General features: G+C 44.4%; 1 protein-coding gene across 3 annotated transcripts in view; it reads right to left on the bottom strand.

The window, feature by feature from the left end:
- The window catches only part of LOC146869755 (max-like protein X), a 105642-nt gene that overhangs the window by 26298 nt on the left and 54995 nt on the right, over positions 1 to 24349 (bottom strand). For all 3 annotated transcript variants that reach the window (XM_085614184.1, XM_085614189.1, XM_085614187.1), the window contains 3 exons: positions 21185 to 21284; positions 20144 to 20243; positions 16743 to 16944 (listed from right to left, as the gene is read on the bottom strand). In XM_085614184.1, the coding sequence (XP_085470310.1) occupies positions 16743 to 16944; positions 20144 to 20243; positions 21185 to 21284 (402 nt within the window). The remainder of the gene's footprint in view (positions 1 to 16742; positions 16945 to 20143; positions 20244 to 21184; positions 21285 to 24349) is intronic.

Genomic DNA, 24349 nt, shown 5'->3' with positions numbered 1-24349 from the left:
ACATGGGTAAATAGGTGTCTAAATACAGTGATGTAATATCTGACGTCATCAGCAGAGGATTGCGGTCGCGTGAGTTATAGTTTCCTGCACTAACTATAACGGAGGAATTTCATTGGTTTTTTACGAGGGAAATGTCCAGCTAACTATAACATGTGTGCAACCTATGGTTTTTTTAAGTGAATTTGCAAGGTTTTTTAAATGCTAATTCCTAAATATAACGTGTGTGAAACCTATGGTTTTTTCAGTGAATTTGTACGGTATTTTAAATGCTAAGTTATGTATTTATTATTATTATTTATTTTTTTTTAGGTTTTTCACCGTGCGCGCACCGTGCGCTTTGCGCACCGTGCGCGCTCTGTAGGCGCGCTTCGCGCACCCACGTTACGCCGTTCGCGTAATATTCCCATTTCTACTGTGCGCGCACGGTAAGCGCACTCCGCGATTTTTCGTAAAAATATTAAAAACATTTATGGCCCTTGGGGGTCCCCCTGACAATGGCTAGGGGGTCAGGAACTGTCCACCCTGCCCCTTTTCATGTTCTCCACCTTTGTTTTTCACCCCCTCAGACTGCGAGAGACAAAATGGCGGCCAACACTTCCTGGTTTCGACCGATTCGAATGTTTACTAAGATCTAACAACCAATCAGAATTGCGCTCGTGCACGGCAGGGTGCGCTTACCGTACGTGCACGGTGCGCGCCTATAGATATATATATGCTTTTAAATGCTATTTTCTCAGAAAATACTGAACAGATTTACACCAGACCTGCAAAAGGCACATCCCTGACCTGAGGACTACCTCTCTGCCAAATTTCAAGGTTTTCTGTTCAGCCCTTCGGGCTGTAGCGCGGACTAAAGGTCCTATAAGGTCCTATGGGGAAATGCATGGGGAAAACGCGTTTTGGGACCCCCCCTTTTTCTCAGCCCCCGCTTGACGAATCCCCCCCGAGACTTTCAGGGGCGGAGCGGAGCGCCCCACCATTTTTTTTGAAAATTTCGCGAGGATTCGTCAATCGGCGCCAAAGTTATTCCAAATAGAATGTTGCGGATTTCCTATGGAAACACAGTCCTAACTATAACTATCTACTGGCGACCGCCAGTAGATAATTATATATATATATATATATATATATATATATATATATATAGATAGATAGATATATATATATATATATATATATATATATATATATATAGATAGATAGATATAGATAGATAGATATAGATAGATCTAGATATAGATAGATATATAGGCAAATACAAGCTTTTCAGTTGCACAGGTCCAATCAAGTCATGTGAAAGATGGTTTACCACATTTTTGAATAAGAAAACATAAGATGTTTAAAATGTACATTTTCAATAACATAAAACAGACAATTTTCACTCTTGATGATAAAATTGCAGCACCTCTTAAGGTGAACATAACGTGATATTCAATGCCTTTTTTGAATTGCAGCCATGTCATTTAAGCACATCATTAATAAATAGAGAAAAAAAATAATTAGGAGTCAAAACATGTAAGTCAGCCGATTGCTTCTATTTTCTCTGAGTTTTTATGTTAGCTGTGCAGTAGATAAAAAACTTGGTGTGATTAAAACAAGTTATCTACAACAGACTTAGTGGATGCATAACTAATAACTGTGGCTTTAAAAACTCGCCCTGGGACACTGCTGCATTGAAGGGGATGGTTTTCTTCCTTAATAACTTCCCTGCAATGTCTAAAAATGTTTTAAGTTTGGAAAGCTCCTGCAGCGGAGCATTACTCAGGAGATAATTAACAGCCGCTGGAGTGGTCAGTGACCCCTATTTAATCAGCCAGATGCCAGAGAAATCTTCTGCGTTCCTCAAAGAGAGCATGGCAGATGCAGAGCAGGTGTGATAAAAGATTCTTGAAACAGGCCACATAGGCGGCATGTTTTAGTGTCAGGCTGACATGCCCATGGGGGTAATGAGTCTAGTGATGAAAAACAGCCCATCCGGAGTTGGCAGAATTTTACTTTGATATGGTGAAAACAATTCCATGAAGTTTTTTGAGGCCCTTTTCTGGCATGCTGGTAAGAACTAAAACAGCATGCTATTTTGCATCAGGCCACCGGGCTCTCGCCAAAAGAGATGTCATTAGGTCTCGCCTAGCGTTGCAGCGCACATGCACAGCTCGCTCGGCAAGATTTATTGTCTAGGAGTACTTTTAGAAAAGGGCTTTAAGCCCCACCCCTCATTTCCATTGGCTGGCATCACCGTTTGTGCTAAACGGTGGCCTGCCTTTGGAAATGAGCTATCTGTGTTGCCTCCCTTTGGCTTTTCGGGCCGGCAAACCCGGACTGAATCGCTTATGTCAACAAGCCGTGCGATCCAGTCCGGATGGGCCGGACAAATAGGAGACATGGCGCCGCATGTTTATTTTTGCATCTTGCTTTCACTTTACAGCGGCTGCCTGGCGAGCGCTTGTCTGTTGTGTGCTCAGCCATGGTAAGATTAGCCCCTGGAGTCATTTGTAAACTTTTTGCCAACAGCACTGTGCATGCTGGTGTTTCTGTGCTCGTACTTACAATCTCAAAAGTGAAACTACAAATACGAGAATTCAACGGGGCTTTGGCCAAGAAGTAAACTAGGATTGACCCGTATTACACGTGACGTATGCTGAATCTAAACTATATAGCTTTGTGGCTTTCAAGACGTTACTCCAGGATGCGTGTTACCACAGTGCTCGGATTCCTTGTGCTTTTAGTAAATATTCGCTTCGAAATTGGATATCCCGCAAATGTAGAACTGAAGAATAGTGCAGCTGCTCTCGAAGGGCAGCAGGGCACAGGGCACGAGGCACAACAGCCAAGCTGAGTGTACTGGGCAGTGCGATGCCTGGGTGGTTGCCGGGCAGTACGTCTAGGGTCTGCACGGGCCATTGTACTGGGGGCGGAGGTCCGTGCAGACTCGGGGTTGCGGAGGAGCATCTTACGGGGCATTATATCTGAGGATGCCACTGTCGGTGCAAAGGGGGCGGGGCACTGCTTGGACCGTTAAAGGTGGGTATACACCTGGGGGAAATCTAACCCAAAACCTAGGAATATCGCTGACCACACGCGGAGTGTATAACGTGGCACCACATGGCATCACACCGGGCAGCTAGCTAGTGCAACTAATGCTGCCCATTGCCACATTTGTGCTGTCCTCAGTGACTAGTTTAGCGCCTCGAGAACTCAATGATGTCATCGCAGTGTCAGGTGCTACAGTGCTGTGCACATGTGGCCTCTGCTGTGGGTGACCCGCTTCCCCCACAAAGTTTCCCCCTCGCCACGCAGCGCATGCCTCCCGTGTGCCAGAGGCACTGCTCCACCGCAATGGAGCTCTGTGGTGACGCCGGTTAGTGCACTGGGGCGGATGTGATTAAAAGCCTCCTCGGTAAGGTGTTCTTGTGTATCCAGTTAGTGTTACACGGTCTGCAGACCTCCGGCATGTCGGAGGCTAAGCAGCTCTTGGTACGGCTGCACAGAGCACGCTTACTACCAGACTATGGACAGGGCACAAGCGTGTGGGTGTGATCTGTACAAAGGATCGTTAAAAGACAGGAGCAGAGTATGGACAGCGCATGTACACTGGGCAGGTGCAGGACAGAGACAGGGTACATGGCAAGACACGTTAAGTTGATATGAAATACACATTTACATGACTGGTTATGGACATGGATCGCACGTGTACAAGTCAGCTGGACAGAGAAACTGTGCAAAGGGGTGAGGTGGAACATGGACAGCATGTGTACACTTAACCTGCCCTGGGCATGGCGCGAATTTGGATATCACATGCATCGGACCCAGAACATGGATTATCACCAGCGTACGCGATATGACATAGCATGTATCTTCATGCAGACAGGAGAGGCCATGGAGAAAACATGGATGGCACATGTACACAAGACAGGGGCAGCAAACATGCACCCGATAAAATGCAGAGCATAGGCAATGCATGTACACAGAATACATAACCCGGTCAGTATCTACACAGGGCAAGGCATGGACAGTGTCTGTACACAGAACAGGCTCTGGAAAGAACAGGACATGGCAGCATGCACACCTGATCAGAGGTGGACAGCATTTGAACACTGGACAGCGAGAGTAAAAGACAGCACATGACCAAAGGACAGGGAACCAAAAGAGACAGAATAGGGTACAGAACATGGGCTAGTTTAGAGGAACTAGACCGGGCGAGACCAAGCGATGCATGGAAACCACGGGCAGAGCAGGTAAGAACAAGCACACGGGGAAGGAACAGGTCATGGGCAGAGGCGAATGGTTAAGTTGCATGCACAGAAGGCAGGTTATTGATCGGGACTTTGCACGCAGAAGGGTAATCAGCAGGGCAGGTGCACAGGACATGTACACCTGGCAGGAAATTGTGAGGGCGTCAGTGGCTGGGGAGGCGCAGAAAGAAGGGCCAGAACACGGGGCACGGCATTCGCAGGTCACGTGTATTGGCTCTGTTCTTTCTTGGAATGCATGTTATTGCTGACCAGTTCACATGTACATGTAGTGCAGTGGGTATTGCACGGAGAAGCGCTAAACGTGCAGCGCTGCAGAACCGACGCACTGCCAGAGTCGCCGGGTTTGTGACTGGGCTCAGTCCACAAGGTATCTCTCTGCCTTTAACAATGCGGTCACAGCGGGACAGTTGTCGCACTCCACAGAATGCGCCGCACCGACCTCGCACGGGTCAACGGGGGCAAGCCATTCAGCCTGAAATGCGTTATTGGAGAACACCAATTGCAGACTGGCAGACAGCACCCCCTCTTCTCCAGGAGTGATTGCACGCGCTGCTTGCAGAGCACAGGCACTCACCGGCAGCACAAGGGGAGGAGAACAGCGTGCCTGAGCCCTTCCGGTGTATGCTGGCAAAGCTGCCCTGCTTTCCACCGCATTCCTCCCATGCCTGGATGCTGCCCTGGCGGGTGTGAACTCTTGACTTCACACCACTGACTACGGGACCAATTCAAAGAAAACAAGCATTAAAAATGCAATAGGTCTTGCCTTTTAAGTTAAAGCCATTTGCTTTGCTATACAATACCATTAGCAAGCAAATAGCTTTAACTTAAACGGCGAGACCTATTGCATTTTCAATGCTTGATTTTACCTTTCTATTCAAGGTTGCTTTGAACTGTGGATGCAGTAGTTTTTAAGTTCCACAGATCTGCAGCACCTATTCGCTCCAGTGCGTCAGAAAGGGCGTTTGATTGACATGAGCTATTTGCAAATGAAATTTCCAGCCAAATGAGATTTTTTAGTGATCCTGACTCTGCTACACGTGCTGAGTGCTTGTACTTTAGGATACAAGCCTTCTGAGTAAGTAGTTAGTCATTCAATGCATATTCCAGCCTGATCTGGGCTGGAGAGGTGTTGTATGGCAGTTTGAATAGTGCAGTGATCTGAATGCCCAATTTACCTGAGAAAGCCTCTGTCCCGTGTGCCAGCGTTGGAATGAGTTTGGCAGTGGTTATTTTCAGCATCAACTCAAAGGAGTACTTATTTGTCCTTTTGAAGATCATTCGAAAGGCAGATTGTAATGAAGGCAATTTCTGTTTTAGTGAGTTTAGGTGCAGTAAGTGACCTTCCTTGTCGACCAGCCAGCGTCCCAAATATTTATATTTAATCAAGATAGTCAGACGACGGTTGTTAAGGTGCCAATGGTCTCATTATACCTTTTTCCAGCCAAAAATCACGATGTTGGTTTTTTATAGTTGATGATCATGCTGTTTACAAACAGTGTTTATATAAGACATCCATCAGTCTTTGAAGCTCCATCGAAGAGCGCCACTGTCCGCAGGAGAGGGGGGATAGAGGAGCGAGGTGCTATGATGATTCGCCCATTTCGGTGCATGACTGATTAATACCAGGTCACTAATGACCAGATTCAAAAGAGCTGCTGCCAATACCTTGCTCGATGCTTATTTTGTCAGAAACTGCTGTAGGACATCCCGTTTTACTTCGGCCCATGTATTAGAATAGAGCAGCAAAATGCCTCGTAGTAGGATTTGCCAATCTACAAGTTTGGAGCACAGTAGTTGGCGATTAACATGGTCGAAAGCCTTGCTATATAGTCAATAAAACAACAGTATAGCGGTTACTTCTTCTTGATTTGTTTTGCTGCGAGCATCCTTGGGGCCACAAGGTTATCAGTGGTGCCAGACATTGTTCTAAAGCCAGTTTGGCTGACCATTCTTCTGAATCGCTCCAGCAGGGGCAACGCAAAATATTTTGCCTCAACATCCAGCACTGAGATGTGTCAACAGCGGTCGGGGAACGAGACGGGACCTTTTTAGGTCTCGGGACCATCCGGTCGGCAGACCGGAAGTCCGGAGATTTAATGTTATTGAGAAGAGGGGCTTGCACCCGCCCCTCTTCTATCCTGTTCTCCATTGGCTGGCCTCTTAAATGCTGGCCAGCCACTGGAGAAGAGGTCCCGTCACTCCGATCAGGCCCCGTCCTTTTCGGATCGGGGGGCGTGTTTTTTGCAAGAAGTCTCATTCTCTAAACACGCCCCCGAATCCGAAAAGGACGTTGCGTTTCTCAAAGGCATTTCTACTGCGCCTCGGAGAAAGGCAGTGGTTTTAATGGCGTCCTCTCCCCCTGCTCTTGGCTCCCGTGTTCGGCACATATCTTGTTCTCTCTCCCCCCTCGCTGATATCACCTCTTCTCCTCTCCAGGTTGGCCTTTCATTTTTCTGGCGCCTCCGTTACCCATTCCGCTCTCTTTATCGGCGGATCCTTTAATTTCTTCGATAAAGCCGGCGCAGGGTCCGTTAGTGCTGGTAGGTGGGGCCCCTTGTTTGTTTTAACTATGCTGCCTTGCTCTCAATTCCCTTCCGTGGCTGAACATTGCTTAACAAGTCCCCGAGTCCCCGTGCTATAAATATGACATTTCTTCCAGCTCTTTGTGTCCCCGAATCTCTCGCCCTGTGCCCCTCACTCCGACGGTTCAGAGACGCTGACTGTACGTGTAACGCCCCCACCCCTACAAGCCCCCTGCAGCGCTTTAAAAGTATGTTTCTGTATACACAAGCATCGGACACTTACAGAGGAGCTGAGGTCTGAAGCTGCGGATCGGGGATTTAGTTAAATGAGACATATTCAACATTATAAGTTCAACGCCCTACGCTAGGCGCTATTAAAAGCCATGTTGTTTGTTTCCTTTAGAAACAAGCCTTTGACATTGACAAACATACGGGGCAGAGGTCAAAAGCTGCAGTTATGATATGAAATTATATTTTATAAATTGATTAACATCAGAACACCAAAAACCGCGCTGAAAAGAGTCCTGTTTTTGCGGCTCTTGTGTACATACGAGCCGGGAGTCCGAGGCTCCGTTTCTGGGGCCAGCTAGAATTTAAACAGTCCATAATATAAGCACAGCAACTTCCAAAGTAACACAAGGCTCGGATACACACGGGCGACGGGGCCAGCGCTTGGGGGCTGGGGTTGAACTATTATTGAAATACTCCATAAAAAGAAGCGCGCCAACCTCCGCAAGGCGCTATAAAAAAAATTCGGCTCTTCTAACACACGCCTCGGAAACAGACACGGGTTGATGGGTCCAGAGCTTTGGTTCTAGAATGCAATTTTGATTTATTTTGGATATTTACATAATACATTAGAATTTCATCTCAGAAGTATACCGATGCTTGTATTTACAGGAGCCTGGAAACTGGTTTTATAGCGTTTTGCGGAGATCGGTGTTCGTATATTACTGAATATTTAAAATATATTTTCATTTCAGAACCGGAGTGTTGAACTCCTGAGCCCGTGTATCCGTCCGATGCATGTGTTTACAAGAGCCCAGAAAACGTGGCTTTATAGTGCTTTACGGAGATCGGTGTGCTTTTATTACTAAATATTAAAAATATAAATTCATTTCAGAACCGGAGTGTTGGACTCCTGAGCCCGTGTATCAGTCCAATGCTTGTATTTACAGGAGGCTGGGAAGCATGGTTTCATAGCGCTTTGTGGAGATCGGTGTGCTTACAAAGCTTGTATTTACAGGAGCCTGGAAAGCATGGTTTTATAGCGCTTTACAGAGATCGGTGTGCGTATATTACTGAATATTTACATTAAAATGTCATCATAGAACCGGAGAGGGGAACCTCTGAGGCTGAGCCCGTTTATAGTCCAATGCGCACCTCGGGGAGACAAGGGGTGAGTGTGGCTGGGGCCGGGGGTGGCAGAGGCTGATACGGGGTAGTAGGGGCTGTAGGAGCAGGGCCGCGAGTGACGTCACTGGGTTAGCAGTGGGAGTGGAGGCTTCAGTGAGCTGCACTCACCCAGGGCACTGGAGTTCTGCAGCCGCAGCTTTGTCCACGTTATGTTATGTTTACGATGCTCCATAAAGCGCACGCAGACGGTTTCTTGGTGCTAAACCACATACATGTACATTTGCCGAACTGGTGACTGGTCACATAACCCACAATCAGCTGCATAATTAAGATTTCAACACAAACTTGTTTCGAGTACGCAGGTAACCAGGAGTTCGCCTAACGGCTAGGGCGCTAGGCCGGGGAACTGGGTTCGAGTCTCGGCAATGACGCTGAACCTCCTGTGATTCTGGGCAAATCACTTAATCTCCCCGTGCCTAACAAAACAATGAATGTTTGTCCTCATGTAACGCAACGGGTGCTTGTGTAAAGCGCTCCAATACCTGATTGGATTCGGGTCAATATCGCGCTATATAACAAGCATTTACAATGCAATGGTCTCGGCATTGGTAAAATTAGAGCTATTGGCATTGCTCATGACATTATTTTTGTTTATGTTTTTGTTTTTAAAACATTTAAAGAAACGGCATTGTCATGAGCAATGCCAATAGCTCTAACTTTAACAATGCCGAGACCGTTGCATTGTAAATGCTTGTTTTTTTAAGAAATAGGATGCAAGATCGAACCTTGCCAGGAAGTTGGAATGGATTCACAAATTATGCAGCAGTTGAACAGATTTTCCAGAGCTCCACAGCAAAAAATGATGTCATGTTTGTAAATCGATGCAGGAATTGGGACCTGGGGTACTGTCAGCTCTGCCTTTACGGATCAATGTTGCTATTCTCATAGTGTTGAACGATATCACGTATTGGCGAAGTTTCACATTTATTGCCACAGACTTTTGATTGCAAAGGGCTGAGTGCTGGTAGGGCATTTTAGTTGTGGCTTTGTACAGAGTGGTGTGTCTCTTACCAAAACGTGCGTCGGCGCAATTTCTCCGTGTGGTCCAACCTCTAAGTTTGTTAAAACAACTATTATTTTTAACAGACCTATGAATTGCCTATTAGAACAAATAAATCACTCTATACATACATCTATGTTAATTGATGCCAATAGGATATTTGCCAACTGATATTGCATTATAATATGTGTGGAATTTTCGAATACTACTTTTAATGTTTGGTGTGGATGCGTTTTTGTAGTACGAGTGGGTAAAATGTATTCTAATTGTGGGTTTGTGGCGGTTTCCAGCTTTACTTCGATAGGGAGCCCACAAATACATCTATTTGTTTGAATTGATGAATTTATAAGAATTTATACTGAGAAATAAAATATAAAACTGAATTGGTCGGACTCATGATCTTGAATATTTAGAGAGTTATACCTGCCGTAACTTTGATGGAGAACCATCTGTTTGCTACACTTTGATTACTTGTTTTGCCCTGGCTTGCTTCTCCCCATTCTGATTCTCAGGGGCCCTCTTTTGTCTGTAATTTGCACGAGTGGTAACATATTTTGTCCAGTTCTGAGGTGACGTGGTTTTCATTCATCATAGTTGCTCCTGATCCCCCAATCAGATGGTTTATTATCATCATTTTGAGTTGTGTCGGCCATGCCAGGAAGAGTTCAGTCTGGAGTGATTGCTCTGTCTACATTAATCTTTGGAAGGCCTATACACACACTGAGAAGCGGTACTATAGTCATCCTGGGACAAAACACCTTTCATTCAATCCAGGATACGTTTGCAAGAGCAAAATCATTTTGTAGAGCATGGAGAGTGGCACACAGATACTCATTTGAGTTTGAGGGGTTCACATAAAGGATATTTATTTAGCCAAAGCTTCTTGGCGCTATTACACTCGATCAAAGAAAGGATTAAAATGTCAGAAGATTAAGAGTGCAAAGATTGTTTAAGCATTAAACAGGAAGGCTTTCAGGGCTTTAAAAGAACACAACAATGGTGGCTGATTTATTAGCCCCTCAGCGGCTCATGCTTTTCTAACCCCTGAGCACTATGCCTTTTTTTTTTAATGTTTACGGTTCTTCACCCTTAAGCCTTCATTACTTTTATCCCCACAAGAGGCATCTATGCCAAATTTCCCCCCTAAAAAAGTCATCAATGAAAGCTATACAGGGCTAAGATAAAACGTGCGGCAACACGAAAGGCTATATATTTTTGAAAAACTAGACAATTTACGAATTCAGTAAGGAGTGATTTTTATATATAGCTTATAGCTTCCCTAAAGAAACTAGTCGTTGAAATAAAGAAATAGTGAACAATAGAAATAGCCGATGTTTTCAACTGTAATTTTTCCCCCACACTGGAAGCCAATAATGGACAGAAATTAAATTCATAATAACAACTGTTTCACTATTTTCCTCTCCTGATAAAAATGCTACCCTCCCCCTTGTGTGGCTGAGCCTAAAGCCCGTGACACAAAAGACGCCAAAATGCAACCTGTATGCATCAGTGTTTCGTGTTAAAATGCCAATGGGGTAGCTGCAGTATTTGGTTCCAGACTGTGCCATCACCAAGAAAAGCCCATCAAAACCATACTTTTTTTTGAAAACTAGACACCCTGGGGAATCAAGGAAGGTGTGCTGTGCGTGGATCCCACAAAGCTTTTTTTCTTTTTACCCCCAATGTCCTTGAAGTCTCTAACATTAAACATTTCCCTCACATTTGTGAGACAGAAATTTCTGGAAACTGCATGGATCCACAAAATTCCTACCACCCAACGCTCCCACACATTCAGATAAAAAATGTATCCCATTTATGTGATTTGGTCCGGCGTCCACAACAGCAACAGATTGAACCAGCGGTCATGCTGAGAAAGCATGGAGTTTGCAATGTCCCTGGCTTGAGTGTGCGGCTAACAGGAGACACCATACACTGACCTGTGGGAGGATTCTGAAAACTCGATATATACTGGATGGCTGCAATCAGAGGCAAAGAGCTGGTCCAGCTGAGGACATTCCTGAATACTCCAACCCCATCTTTTAGTCTAGTGAGCATGCCACAGTCCGATTGAGAAGGATCAGGGTAACTAGTTGGCCTTCGTCACCCATGATATAAAGCTCCTCTCTAAACAGCTATGGTTTAGTTCCTCTCAAGGGTCGGAAGCCGGACTAGAAGCCATGAATAAGTTGATTTTTCTACAATGTATTTTTTATGATTGTAATATTGAATTATTGCCAGCTGAAGGTGATGGCTCGGGCTGCATGCCATTGTTTTTCTGCAGTGTCTCATTGTAGACAGAGACCAGCCCTGTGCAAATCAGCCTTGATTCTCCTCGGATACCAACAGTCCAGCCTGAACTACCAGTGCAGGCTCCCTCCCGGCAGATTCAAGCAACTCCAGACTAGTGTCAGCTTATTTAGGTCTGGTCAGCAAAGTATAGCTTGAGTTCTGTCTGGGCATACACACTGCTCTATGGCGTCTACTCCAACAAAACACACAGAGTGATGCAAATCAGCATCTATCCCGCTCAAGTATCAACAGTCCAGCCTGAGCTGCTAGGCCAGGCTCCCTCCCGGCAGATTCAAGCAACTCCAGACTAGTGTCAGCTCATTTAGGCCTGGTCAGCAAAGTATAGCTTGAGTTCTGTCTGGGCATACACACTGCTTTATGGCGTCTGCTCCAACAAAACACACAAAGTGATGCAAATCAGCATCTATCCCGCTCAAGTATCAACAGTCCAGCCTGAGCTGCTAGGCCAGACTCCCTCCCGGCAGAACACAAGCAACTCCAGACTAGTGTCAGCTTATTTAGGCCTGGTCAGCAAAGTATAGCTTGAGTTTTGTCTGGGCATACACACTGCTCTATGGCGTCTGCTCCAACAAAACACACAAAGTGATGCAAATCAGCATCTATCCCGCTCAAGTATCAACAGTCCAGCCTGAGCTGCTAGGCCAGACTCCCTCCCGGCAGAACACAAGCAACTCCAGACTAGTGTCAGCTATTTAGGCCTCGTCAGTGAGGAATAGCCGGAGTCCTGTGAGCAGAGGACCTCCGTCTGGGCATATACTTCAACAAAATGATGGAGGAAATGCTTGAATTAATCTCAGGCACTGGTGGCTGACTGGGCTTCATTCCATCATTATCACACTTCCTCTTGGAGCAGGGCCAAGTCCGATTTGCCTAGAAGGGGGAGTAGTCCAGTTGGACTTTCAGGCCACATACCGTCCAGACCAGAACACAAGATAAACTCAGACTGATTGTGACCTATTAAGAGATCTTCAGTGAGGTACAGGTCTGTGGGATCTGCGATTGACCTGATGATCAAAGGCTCAAATCCCAGTGGGTCCACTCGGCCTTTCACCCTTCCTAGGTTGATAAAATGACTACCATGGAGGTTGATAAACATATGCTATTCAGTGCCATGAGGTGAATGTGCACTTTAGACACAAACATAAGAAAAAGGAATGGCCAGACTAGATCCGAGATTATGTGAAAATATGAAGTTGACTGTGTCCCCCGCTATGCGAGTGGGTCCATTAATTACTTGGGGCAATGTATTGCTATTTATGATCGGTTTGAATCGATCTTCCCATATGTTGAAACTGCACACTAAAAGAAGTTTAGTTGCTAAGGTGTGCGGGTGGAAGGTGAGGTTGAGAACGTCAGCCATGAATTTAGGGTCATAACCTTGTGGACAGCAGCCTCTTGCAAGAATGAATCAACATTCAACATCTCAGAGTCTTACATTTGTATGAAGTAGGCGCCCAAGTGCTTTTCAAAACAAGTAAGAGAGCATAGTAAGATGGGGTAAACCCGATCCCCTTTTTGGGTCTCTTTTGGGGATCACTCTGTATCTCAAAATGTTGAGGTTGTTAAACATTATGCATGATCAAGTGTCTACCAGGTCTCATTTAGGCCCAATACGTGGCAACTGTTAATGGATTTGTTTAATTCAACCACGTGTTTCCGGCCAGAATGGGTTTTGGTGGTTCCTGTTCTGAAAATTGTGGATTCCAAAAGCTGGCTCTCTCCGAACCAAGGTAGTACATAAGTTGAATTGTTGCTCTGTGTAATTTGTGAAACTACCAGGTTAAGAGTGATTGAGAGGCCTGCTTTGAGCGTCCACAGTACATTACTGTCCTTTAACTCATCACAGGAGAGAGCCTGGGTTGGATTTAGATTCAGCTGCTAGTGTGACATTCTAGATTAGGGAGATAGGGCCTGGCCTGGTAGATTGAAGTGCATTTTGGTCGCAAAGTGCTATGCAGGGTTTTGTTTTACGGGAGGAGTTGGCTGTTACTTGGCTTGTAGCTTTGGTAATGCTTGATGGATTGGGATTAAATAGATTTGTACTGAAAGAAGATATGAATGTAAAAATGAATGAATGAATGCTGTAGCATTATAGCACATTATGAAGATTTCATACCGAGGTATGGTGGGGATTCCGCTTTTCGAACATTTATTATATGAGAAAAAAAAACGACTTATAAGGGGAAATAGAGGTTGTGGAGTATGTTAAATTTAATAGGTGGGTCTTCGACTTAATTGTGGGTTCTTCTGCCAAGGGTTAAGTGTGTGGTGTTTGGATTTCGCATGCTTGTAAGTGTTTTGAGACAAAGATGCTTCTATGGGTAAAATCAAGCACGGATTCATGGTTTGGTTACATGGACGACTGTTCTTATAATAGACAGGTTGAGGAAGGTCTCTTGGCAGCATCAAAGACACGTTATCCTGAACCACAATTCTTCCGTTGTTGTAAACATTGAATGTTCTAGATGAAATGGCTGCCATGTCTAGTTTGTATATCAAGTCACTTACAAATAGGTTTGAACAACTCATGCCAGAGTCTTGGGTCATGGATGAAGAAAAGGTTAGTTGTCGGAGATTCCACAACTTGCAATGAGTGTTTAGTCAGTTTTGATACTGTGGTACACTCTAATCCATCTTTAAGCTTATCATATTTGCCACACCCTTCTGGTTAGGAAGCACACACTACATAGAGCCTGCAGGGTTCTTAGAGTTATTGCCCTGCATATCTTTATTTACTGATGAGACTGTCTTGGTATGGATAGAACTGCCTAGTGCTCCCATGTGACACGTTCATTGCATGACATATTTCTTATGATGGGATCTGAGTTAGGGTTACATGTACGCTTTCTTGGCTATGTATCCTACACAGTGATTTGCTTTGTGGCCCTAATCTGCCATAGGTTATGCGTCAGGGTAAACCTCAGATCAATCGTCTGCTTTCAATATGGCCCGAAGCTCATGTCGCAAGAATATATGCCATCTTATGAAAATGTGCTCTGGGACTGGAGGCGCAATCTAGTATTTGTGGAACTGCATCTTTTAAAAATGATTGCCAAATAGAGCAACGGTGTTGTATCCCAACATTTGGAACCTCACACTTTGGCCCTGGAGATTTAGAGGAGAAATATGGCAACTTACAAATCGGAAAAGATAAATGAAGTACAGTTAAAGTTGAAACCCATCTAAAATAACCTCTAAATACAGCAAGGGGACGCATTTGCAGGATTGATGAACAACTCAAATGAGTTTGCTTGTTGGCAGAGGTTCACACAGTTCTTTAGTTAACCATTTTGTTGCTGCCTAGTTCGAGCATCACGATCATGTCTTTTTTTAAACGATTGTAAAATGTAAATCTAAGGTCCCTCGTCATGCTAATGAACAGCAGGAACCCTGTAGTATTTTTTTCATGTAAACCACTAAGTTTGTGAAAGCTGTGCCTCCTTCCTTTAGCATTCGACATGGCCATAACAGAGGTAAGTATCCTTGCACCCTCTTTGTCCCAGACAAAGTCGTTCTGACTGTTGTAACACTGCTTGCCAAGATGGTGAACCTCATCACTTGTAACAAAATATTCAATTTTTAACATGTTCTGTGCCACCACCATCTAGATACAAAGGAGATCTGCACGGGCATTGTAGCATTTTTACTGGGGATAGATCAAAGTAGTTCAGATTTGAGGATCAGCATTTTGATGGAATGGTCAGTAGAAAGAAAGAGAAAGCAATATCCAGAAGGGCGGGGCTCTGCATCAGTGTGCTATGAATGGACTCATAACGAACCACCAGAAGGAATTCAAACTCATTCCATGAGATACAAGGAACTACATCTCAACACTCAAGAGGTCTACCAAGCCGAGGGTGAGGTCACAAACTCTTCCTTTCAAACCTTCAAATCAGTCTTTGATTAAGAGGTGATGAAGATCAGACATCGCTCCAAGAGGCAGAAGTCTCTGGACCACTTAAATTTTTTTTATTTCCCATATTTAGTAAAATGTTAGAAGGACTAAGCCCAAACAAGACTGTGGAGCAAAACATCATTCCTTCACAACCAGCCCAAACCCATGTCTTAAAAACGAAAAAGAGAAAGTTAGTGGCAGCAGGTCCACTCTCAGGGAACCACCATTGTCACCCGATGAGCCTGTGGCATGTGTTAGAATAATATAAGAGTTTCTTACAAAAAGGGAAAGAGTAGGTTTTTTGATGTCAGAAATCATAAAAGCGGCAGGGGAACGGTGGGTTTGGCTGGGTGCGCCTACTTCAAATACTAAACGAGACCCTATGACTTAAGAACCAGGCAGTTAGACTGGTACTAAACCTCTGTAAACAGGAGCATATAAAACTAACACCAATAGCTCTCCACTGATGGCAACTAAACAATCTTGTGCACAACCCACACAACCTGGTGCAGAACCTCGCACCCCTTTATATACCAGAATAGAAACGCTGCTTCGCCATATTGCATCGAACCATAAAACCTTCCTACAAATTCCTAAAATATGCAGGCAGGGCCCCGAGGGGGCAAGCCCCAGAAAAGTCGAACTCTTTGGAAGTAAACCCAAGGGTATGTTGCAAGAAACCCCTTAGAATTATTCCGATTACTTTCACTGAACACCCAATTTCACAATGGGGAGTAACTTCTGAAGACAGATGGGGTAGGTGCCTTTCATGTGTTGCAAACCATTGCAATTGGAAACTTGCTCCTGTAAAAGATGGTTAAAATAACTGAGGGCAATAAAAAAAGATGGGTTGCAATGTACTTAGATTTCCACGTGCACCTTTTTTCCTCAAGAGTCCTATGATTAGGATAACAGGATCACCCATAATATTAAAACAGGAAAGAAAGCCAAGTGATCTGGGAAAGAGATTGGTGTTATCTTTCTGGGGAGCTGCCCTAGCTTCAGTCTTTCAAATAAACTTTGCATGGGGAGCCTGTCTTCAAAACACTCAGTTCTGATCAGTGAGGAACAATGAATGGGGCTCTCCATCTCCATGTATTTACCTAGAAGAATTTGACATCCTGAAAATGGATTAAGCATCATAAGAATAATCATTATTTCAGCATTAGATCCTTTGTAGATTCATGTGCCTTGATATATTTCCAGATTACAGGGAATAATTCAAAGAGAAAGTAAACCTATGAGGGATACAAACACTGGAGAGCTGATGTTAGTATCTTTTTCCCCATATGTTCTCCCCGACATAAAACAGACACTGAACTGTTGCTATCCAAGTGACTGATTACCTGTGGTTTGCAGTGCTCCTCAATCCAACTGAAGACACACGCTGACAGCTCTTGGAAGCTGTTTACAGAGATGGAGGCATTAAATGACTGGAACAAGGAATCCATGATGCTCTGGAAAACACTAAATTTCACCTGATCGGACACCTGATCTTTCCCCTCAAGCGGGTTATTTTGATGAGCTTTGACTATCTCCTCATAGTTCCTGAAACCGAAAAAGGAGGGTATTAGCAGAAGATATAGCACCATTTCATTGTGTATTGTACGGATACGGTCAGAGTAGCATAAATTCCCCATAATGCTTAGACACTTCTAAGGATACCTACAGTGCCTTGTGGTATGAAGAGACACTGATTACATCCATCAACCTTTACCTTCCATTATGGTCTCCGGGCATGTGGCAATTGATCTTGTGAACACTCTTGGTGCCAATTTTTTGCAGAGGCAGCACCTTGAACTGGTAATTTAACTGGTCGATGATGCATAGGAAGTGCTGCCAGTGTCTTTGGTTCATTGGTATGTGCAGGTAGGCATCCTTTAGCTCTATGTTGGCTATGCAGTCCCCCTTCTTTAGAAGTGGGATAACCTCTCGTAGTGTTATTTTGAAGTGTTATGTTCACACGAACTTCTTTAGGTATCTGTGGTTAAGTATTGTTCTCAGTGTCAGGCTTTGCTTTGGTACTAGGAAGTATGCTGAATAGATGCCTTGTCAAGTCTTGTTGTGGGACCGTTCCTATGGCTCATTTTTTTTTATGTGCCCTTTTCCTTCTTGGCGCAGTTGCACGAGTCTTGCTCCTTTACTGGTCTTTTCTTTGTGGGTGTAGGACCCGGTTTCTTGGCAAGTGTTATGCAGTAGCAGGGTTTTATTATATTTAGTATCCAATTGTGTGAGGTAATGGACCGCTTGATTGGACACCCCGCCTCTTGTGGGCTGGGCTCTCCATTTTGACTATCTGCGACAGATCTGTCATACTGGGCACTGCCGGTGGAGTATCTATGGTTGCAGTTTGCTAGTCAAATCCCTGCTGTTGTTGGGAGGCTGACTGGAAAGATCCCCCGTCTGCAGGCCTCCAGGTCAGCTTGCTTCCTCGCTTGAAGACCACTTAAATTGCAATGTGCTGATGTCTTTGCAGTTTTGTTGTTCTTTTCTTGTTGCAGTGTCTCATCCACTACTGGGCTTCTCCTGCGAAGGACATATTCATGACTGATACCTGAGCCTCAGCCCGATACCTGAACCTCAGCCTTAAAGCCGGAGACCCTCAGTCAGGTGTCTCCACTAAGGGTTGTCCCCGTGCACATCTGCATGTTGGCTTTACCTGCCACATGGAGGGCTGACTAGAGTCAGGAGTTTGATATGTTCTGCCCTTCTCGATGAATGCCTTGGCTCGCTTTTTAAAATCTTCAGGGAGGTGTTGTATGAGGCCGCACATCTCACCCCCACGGCCGGTGACCATAGCGGTTGAGTTCGTTGGAGTTGAATCCTCCACTGGGTTGCTACCTGTTTCTCCATCTTTCTGCCCACCCGATCCATCCTCTAGCTCTCCTTTTCTGGTGGTGACCTGGTTGATGTCAGGGCGTAGCCCCTTATTCTGGCTGTTGCTATGATGGAGTCCCCAGGGATATTCCCTTTAATGTACTGAGGTTCCTGCTCGGAACATTTGTATTACTTTTCAACCTGTGGAATCATAGCTTGTGTAGTGGCCGGCTCAGTGAACACATCCTTGCCCTCGGTGAGGGTGGCTCAAGGTCTGCCCGCTCGCCCTCTCCTTCTGCTCCAAGGGTTTTGGCAGGATGTAAAATCCCTTCAAGGAGATGTCAGTTTCGAGCTTAGGTTTCTTATGCTTGAGCATTCGTGGTTCAGTCTGCCTTCAATGTCACCTTCCTCTTTGGGCCAGCAGCTCCTTGGCTTTCGGTCCTTTCTGCTTAGACTATGCTTGTTTGCCTGCCAGTGTCGAAGGAGGGTAAGATGGGTTTCCTCCATCACTGTCTTTTGGTCTGTACCAGTTAGTCTCTTTTTGCTTGTGCAGTCCTTCAACTATTGAAGTTGAGGCAGTTTCTTGCGGCTTCCAGCTTTTGGACTGCTAAGGACTCTTTTTGGAGTCCAAATCTATTATCTGGGGCAGTTTGGCTGCTCCTTTTTCTTTTTCCTTGCCGGATAGATACTTTAGAGACTTCTGCCTCCTTTGGGTGTCGGCCACGACATGGTTTGCCAAATGCTGTCTCAGCCTCGCCTTAATGTCTTCCTTTCCGTGTAAACTCTGAGCAGGCCTCGCAGTTCAGTGCTATGGTCCTTCATGAGGCACAAGTTGCAGACCTCATAGGGTTTCCTCTGGATGGACTTGTGGTGGCAGTTGAGGCAGAAATTAAAAAGGGTATTTTCCTTCACAACTGGCTGTTTCATCTTTGTGCATTCTCCGGAGTCTTTGATTAACAAGGTCCCCTGTAGGGGTAGAGAAGCCCGCCTCCACTGTGACCTTCTGTGGCCCGCACTGATATTCGGTTATTTTTGGTGGAATATCTTTGAAGAAATCGACTGGAAGGTTCTCCATCCGGCTTCGAGACCCAACAGCAGAAAAAAGAATCCAAAGATGGTGGTCATGCACAGGAATTTCCAGGGTGCATGTCTGACATCACAGGGATGATGGAAAACATGATTCCAAATCCAACCACTAGATGGTGAAATAATGCACAGAAAGTGAGTCCAGAAATGGAATCATGCTGGAAAAGGACATTCCGATTTATTTAGCTAGGGGCTAGGCTGGCATTTGGATGATGAAAACTGTTGTAGTGCGTCTTTCTGCTCTATCTGTACCCCTTTAATTTGATCAAGGCTAGGCTGGACTATACAATCAGTTTACACAGAGCTTCCTGTGTATCAATTATCCCGGCTATACAGGGTCCAGAATAGAGCACATGGGCATGTTTTTAAACAAAAGATAAATCATCCTGCATGCATTGGTGAAATGTATAATTCTGTGCTCTGAGCAATCGTGGCAAAGGCCCAGTACAGCTGAAACCAGTAGTCAAAAAGCACCAGCTAATAAACAGCAGGAATAGTCACTCCAAGGTACATCAAGGCCAGCATAGGCAGACAAAGATGAAGAGCGCAGGGAGCACTGCCATGGAATAATCGTCACAAGACAGCCAAGTGACCAAGGACCACTTAGGGTTTAAAAAGATGCTTCAGAGGTTTGTTCAGAGACACATACACTGGCCTTGAACATACACTGTAAATGTAAAGTTAGGTGTGCAGGAAGCATGGACATGAATAACAAATGAAGGAAACTGAAATTCAGATTGTAAGGTAATTTATGCTTCCAAATATCTGACCCTCCAAGTCTGACTTTAGGCCCACGACAATGTAGCTAAGGAACTACAAAATGAGTAAAATAAATAGTGCTTACGACTTCATAATTTTCAAAGCCATGACATCTTTTCTGAGGGTAGACACCTCTTCTTCCTGCTTCTTTTTTTCTTTATGTAAAAACTGAATGTAGTCAATTGCTGAAGAAAACAAAAAAACATTTTAGAAGAAACCATACAGAAACGGGGATTTACAAGGTTATGCAGACTAACAGTACCAGTGGTTTAAGGGCCTCACTTGGAGAATGACAGTAACAGGACACCAGTCTGTCTCCCTTGTGGACCCTCTGCTGTATGTAGAGGTTTCCGCTCTCCTGACAGCAGAGATACTGTTGGAGGTGTCACTATGAAAACCATAAACACTGGTGGAAATGCCATTCTTAGACCTGCTCTAAGCATAGCAGGCTTTCCAACGACATGTCAACTGGGCCCCCAGCAAAAGCATCAAGGACAGTTTTTGGTTTTACATTTCAGAAACAAACATACACTTTCATATTGGTTTTAAAAATACAAATCTAAAATGCCGACTGGTCCTGCCACGTTATGCTGGCTGGGATTGTAAAGTTTTACCAGAGAGTCTCTGGTTAAAAAGTGCAGATGTATCAGCGGCACAACATAAATGTTCCTAGAACATCCAAGCGCTTTGGTGACTGCCTACAAAGCAGTTCACTGCGCCATACTAGGCAGATATTTGAGTCCTATGACAAATCTTCACTTGATCTTGAATCTTCATTTGATATGTTCAGTTATGTGCAAGGAATGGTATTCTTTGCACTCCAGTTGAGACTAGACCTAGTACATCACAAACCATTCCCGATACGGTTCGCAGCTTTGTCAAAAGCGCATATAGGACTCATTTTTGAGGAAATTAATACATTTTCATTGTTGCAGTTTCATAAAGTCAAGTTCGATAAGATTCTTTGAATGTCACTAAAGGAATACAGAGCTATCCATCCGCTTACCCAATTACAGTTGACTCTGCATTGCTACCCACCCACAAGACAAATTTAGAAAATGATATGCGAAAAAAACCTAACATTAAGAAGAAAAAAACCACTGTGAAAGCCTGTAATGAAACTTACTTTTCTGTAGGACAACAGCTTTGCTCATTTTTGGGGAGCCAATTGAAAATTCTTGTTGCAGGCATGTGGGTACGATGGCTTGTAAATCGTCGTAACCTTTCTGTTTCAAGAGAGACTTTGTGTTAACTGCTTGAATACCAATGAAAACATGCCCCAATGATCTATTACATTTTGCCCAATTAATACCTTACAGGGTTCCCCTTTCATGAACCTCCCACTGGGTTTCCTCATAAATCACACTCTACAGGCCCTTACTCTCAATAGTATAGATGGAAACTAAGGGCTAGAGAGAATGTATGACAGAAGTTGTGTAGTTCAGATGGTCTCTGAAGGTAAAGGCATGGAGTGAGGCAAGAAGAAAATCTTCACAACAATTTTTGCATGATGAGCTCTTAGTATCTGGGTTATGCTGCATACAGAAAAATATTATCTTATGTACTGACTGTTAAAGCGAGTTGAGAGCACGCAAAATGTAATAGAAAAACACAAGAGATCAGAAACGGTGCATACAGAGTACCTTCCAAGATATTACTTTCCACCCTGTGATGGATGACTAATGCAGTGGTTCGCAAACTTTCAACTCGCGACTCCCTTGACCCATTGGTCATTGCCCGTGGCTCCCCACTGTTACTTTTTTTGGAGAATGGGGTGGATGTAAGCCTGGCCTCTGGAGTACTTGCATTTTTCTCCCTGAAAATAATTGGGATGAAGCTGATGCAGGTATTATAATCATATACGCAGGGTGTTTCGTATTACTAAGGCGGCGCCTCTAATAAAATATTCCTAGTTGCACTTCTTTGCCCATGCCTTTTTTAGAGTACCCTCAAACTTTTTTATCCCACTTACAGTGCAAGATAGCACCCCTATGCATGTAGGCTCCATTGCCAAATTGTTTCTGTGCTAGAAGAATATTTGCATTCACTTCCATTTCTACCCATGTCATACTTAACACACCTGTCTCAGCAGAGTGACTCGCGATTTTTTCAAACCACATACAGCTTTATTTTTGCTGTCTCCTCCCTAAAATTGCCTCCAAATCAATGCAAGTAAAATAAATTCCTCAGATTTTTTTTGTTTTTGTTTTTCTAAACGTCTCCATCTAGCTTCCAAATCTTGGCAATATGCTGTATATGGTGTTTTACTTCCCTGTCCTCAGGGAGAGAGCAGGCCTGTCTGGAAATGTGTGTGTACTGTACAACGTGTACTGGAAGTACCTATGATTCAAGTACAAATGTCAATACTTAATAACACTTAGTGTGTTTAATACACCGGACAACTAGACATTCCAGATAACTTGCATTGGTGCAAAATGCATTTGGAATAAAACAAACTATTAACGAGTCTAACAAAATAAATCAGACATCTTCCACTTTGGGAGTGTTGGAACGTGGGGATCCAGTGAAAAATGAAGTCATCTCCCTCAACATGCCATCAATTAAGCACTACGTTTACCGCTTTAGGCATGTCACTCTCAAATGATCGACCTCATGCGTTTAAGTCTAATTAGTTTAACAGAAGCCAACAGACCCTTTAATATTAAATGCATTAAAGTGCTTGGTGTGCGGCACTTCTGGCTAGGTTGGACTGCTTCCCAGGGAGCCACGGCGCACAGTTTGAGAACCACTGGACTAATGTGTTAAATAAGAGCTCGGCAGCGGCATGCTGAAGACCAGCCACATGGCTGAGGAAACAGTCTCCAGTGCCAGCTGTCTGTGTGGATGAGAAGCTACAAAAGGTCATCTCTCAGATGGTGGCTCTAAGGTGGTCTAGTGTCAACGAATACAAGTGTATCCAATCAGATTTGCATCCTTTTTAGGTCTCGCCTTGCGATCGCAAAGCGAGACTATTGTAAGGGGCTCCCAAAAGTGCTCCGAAAAGCGGATTGCATGGCGAGATCGCGCACAATCACGCGCATCGTGCCGCCATGCAATCCGTTTGGCATCGCACTTCAAAGGGTCCGCTCCCCCGCCTGGAATGCGCTCCCCCGCCCCCGCCAAGCGAGCGCGCCACGCTCCGCTGGGCTTGTTTAATTAAGCCCTGAACATAACAATGCTTTTTCTACCTACACATATCGGCATAACCCTTATTGAAAAAGAAATGTTTTGACGTGTCAAGGCTTCTCGATTTTTAAGTCCTTGTCAATTCTTTCATTCCTAATGTCTTCTTTTCTCTAGCACGATTTGGTTAGAAATCACACAAATCAGCTTCACAAAAAGAGCATTTACATAATTAGCAGACTGAGTTCACGTTGTTCTTGCATGCTTGGTGCTGCACCGTGCCATAAGGTACTTGGTACAGGCACACAATACTGCTGGTCTCAGTGTGTGTGGTGCCGAGCTGGTCACACAAAGAGTCAAAGTCTTGTCGTGACTCGTGAGGGGTGAAATATGCTGCAGGGGGCTTCATGCTCCACTGAACTGGAACAGCCGGCTTTTGACACAGCTGCCACATTCACCATAAACGACTTTCACTATACAACCACGACCCACAGCGCTTTATTTTAAACACTCTTTATGACAACAACTTTCCATTATCTTGGCTGACCCCCACCCTGTTTTCGTGAATTGAAAGGAAACGGTGTTCATTTGTAAGGCGCAGTTTATTTCCATTCCCGGCAAAAAGAACTAATGTTGACTAGCAGGCGAAATCGCACTTCCGGTTTAAGCCAATGAAACTGAGGGTTCCTATTGTAAACACTTGCAGGATCGAAGTGTCTGGCTCGCATGCTGCATTTGATCTAAAGAGATTACAACGGTACTGACAGAAAAACAATGTTTAATCTGTTCCTCAACCTGGAATTTCCGTTTTCACTTTAAAGCACAGCATACACCCTCAAAGTCCCATTAATTGTACCTTCAGTTTTCAAAGTAGCAAACCATTATAAAATAAAAACGTTGTGGAATTGTTAAACTCAGTCAGAGAATGTGCAGATGTTTGCTATCAAACACCCTCCCATCTCCATGTCAAAATACAAAATAAGCCCTCTCCGACTCATCTCCAACCTGCTCCTGGAAAACGTCAAACCCGTAAATAATCTATTATCTACAGGCGAGATGCACTAACGTGTAATTCTATGGGCGGGTAAAAACCTGAACGTATTTGTAAACTTCGCAATAGTTGCCAAGGTTCAAAAAATGAATCGAAGAAAACTTCAGCTACAAGTAA

This window comes from Triturus cristatus, chromosome 1_1 (assembly GCF_964204655.1).
Source record: "Triturus cristatus chromosome 1_1, aTriCri1.1, whole genome shotgun sequence".
Taxonomy (NCBI): Eukaryota; Metazoa; Chordata; class Amphibia; order Caudata; family Salamandridae; genus Triturus; species Triturus cristatus.
Note: the sequence above shows the minus strand (reverse complement) of the source record. Positions and strands in the feature narration are given on the sequence as shown.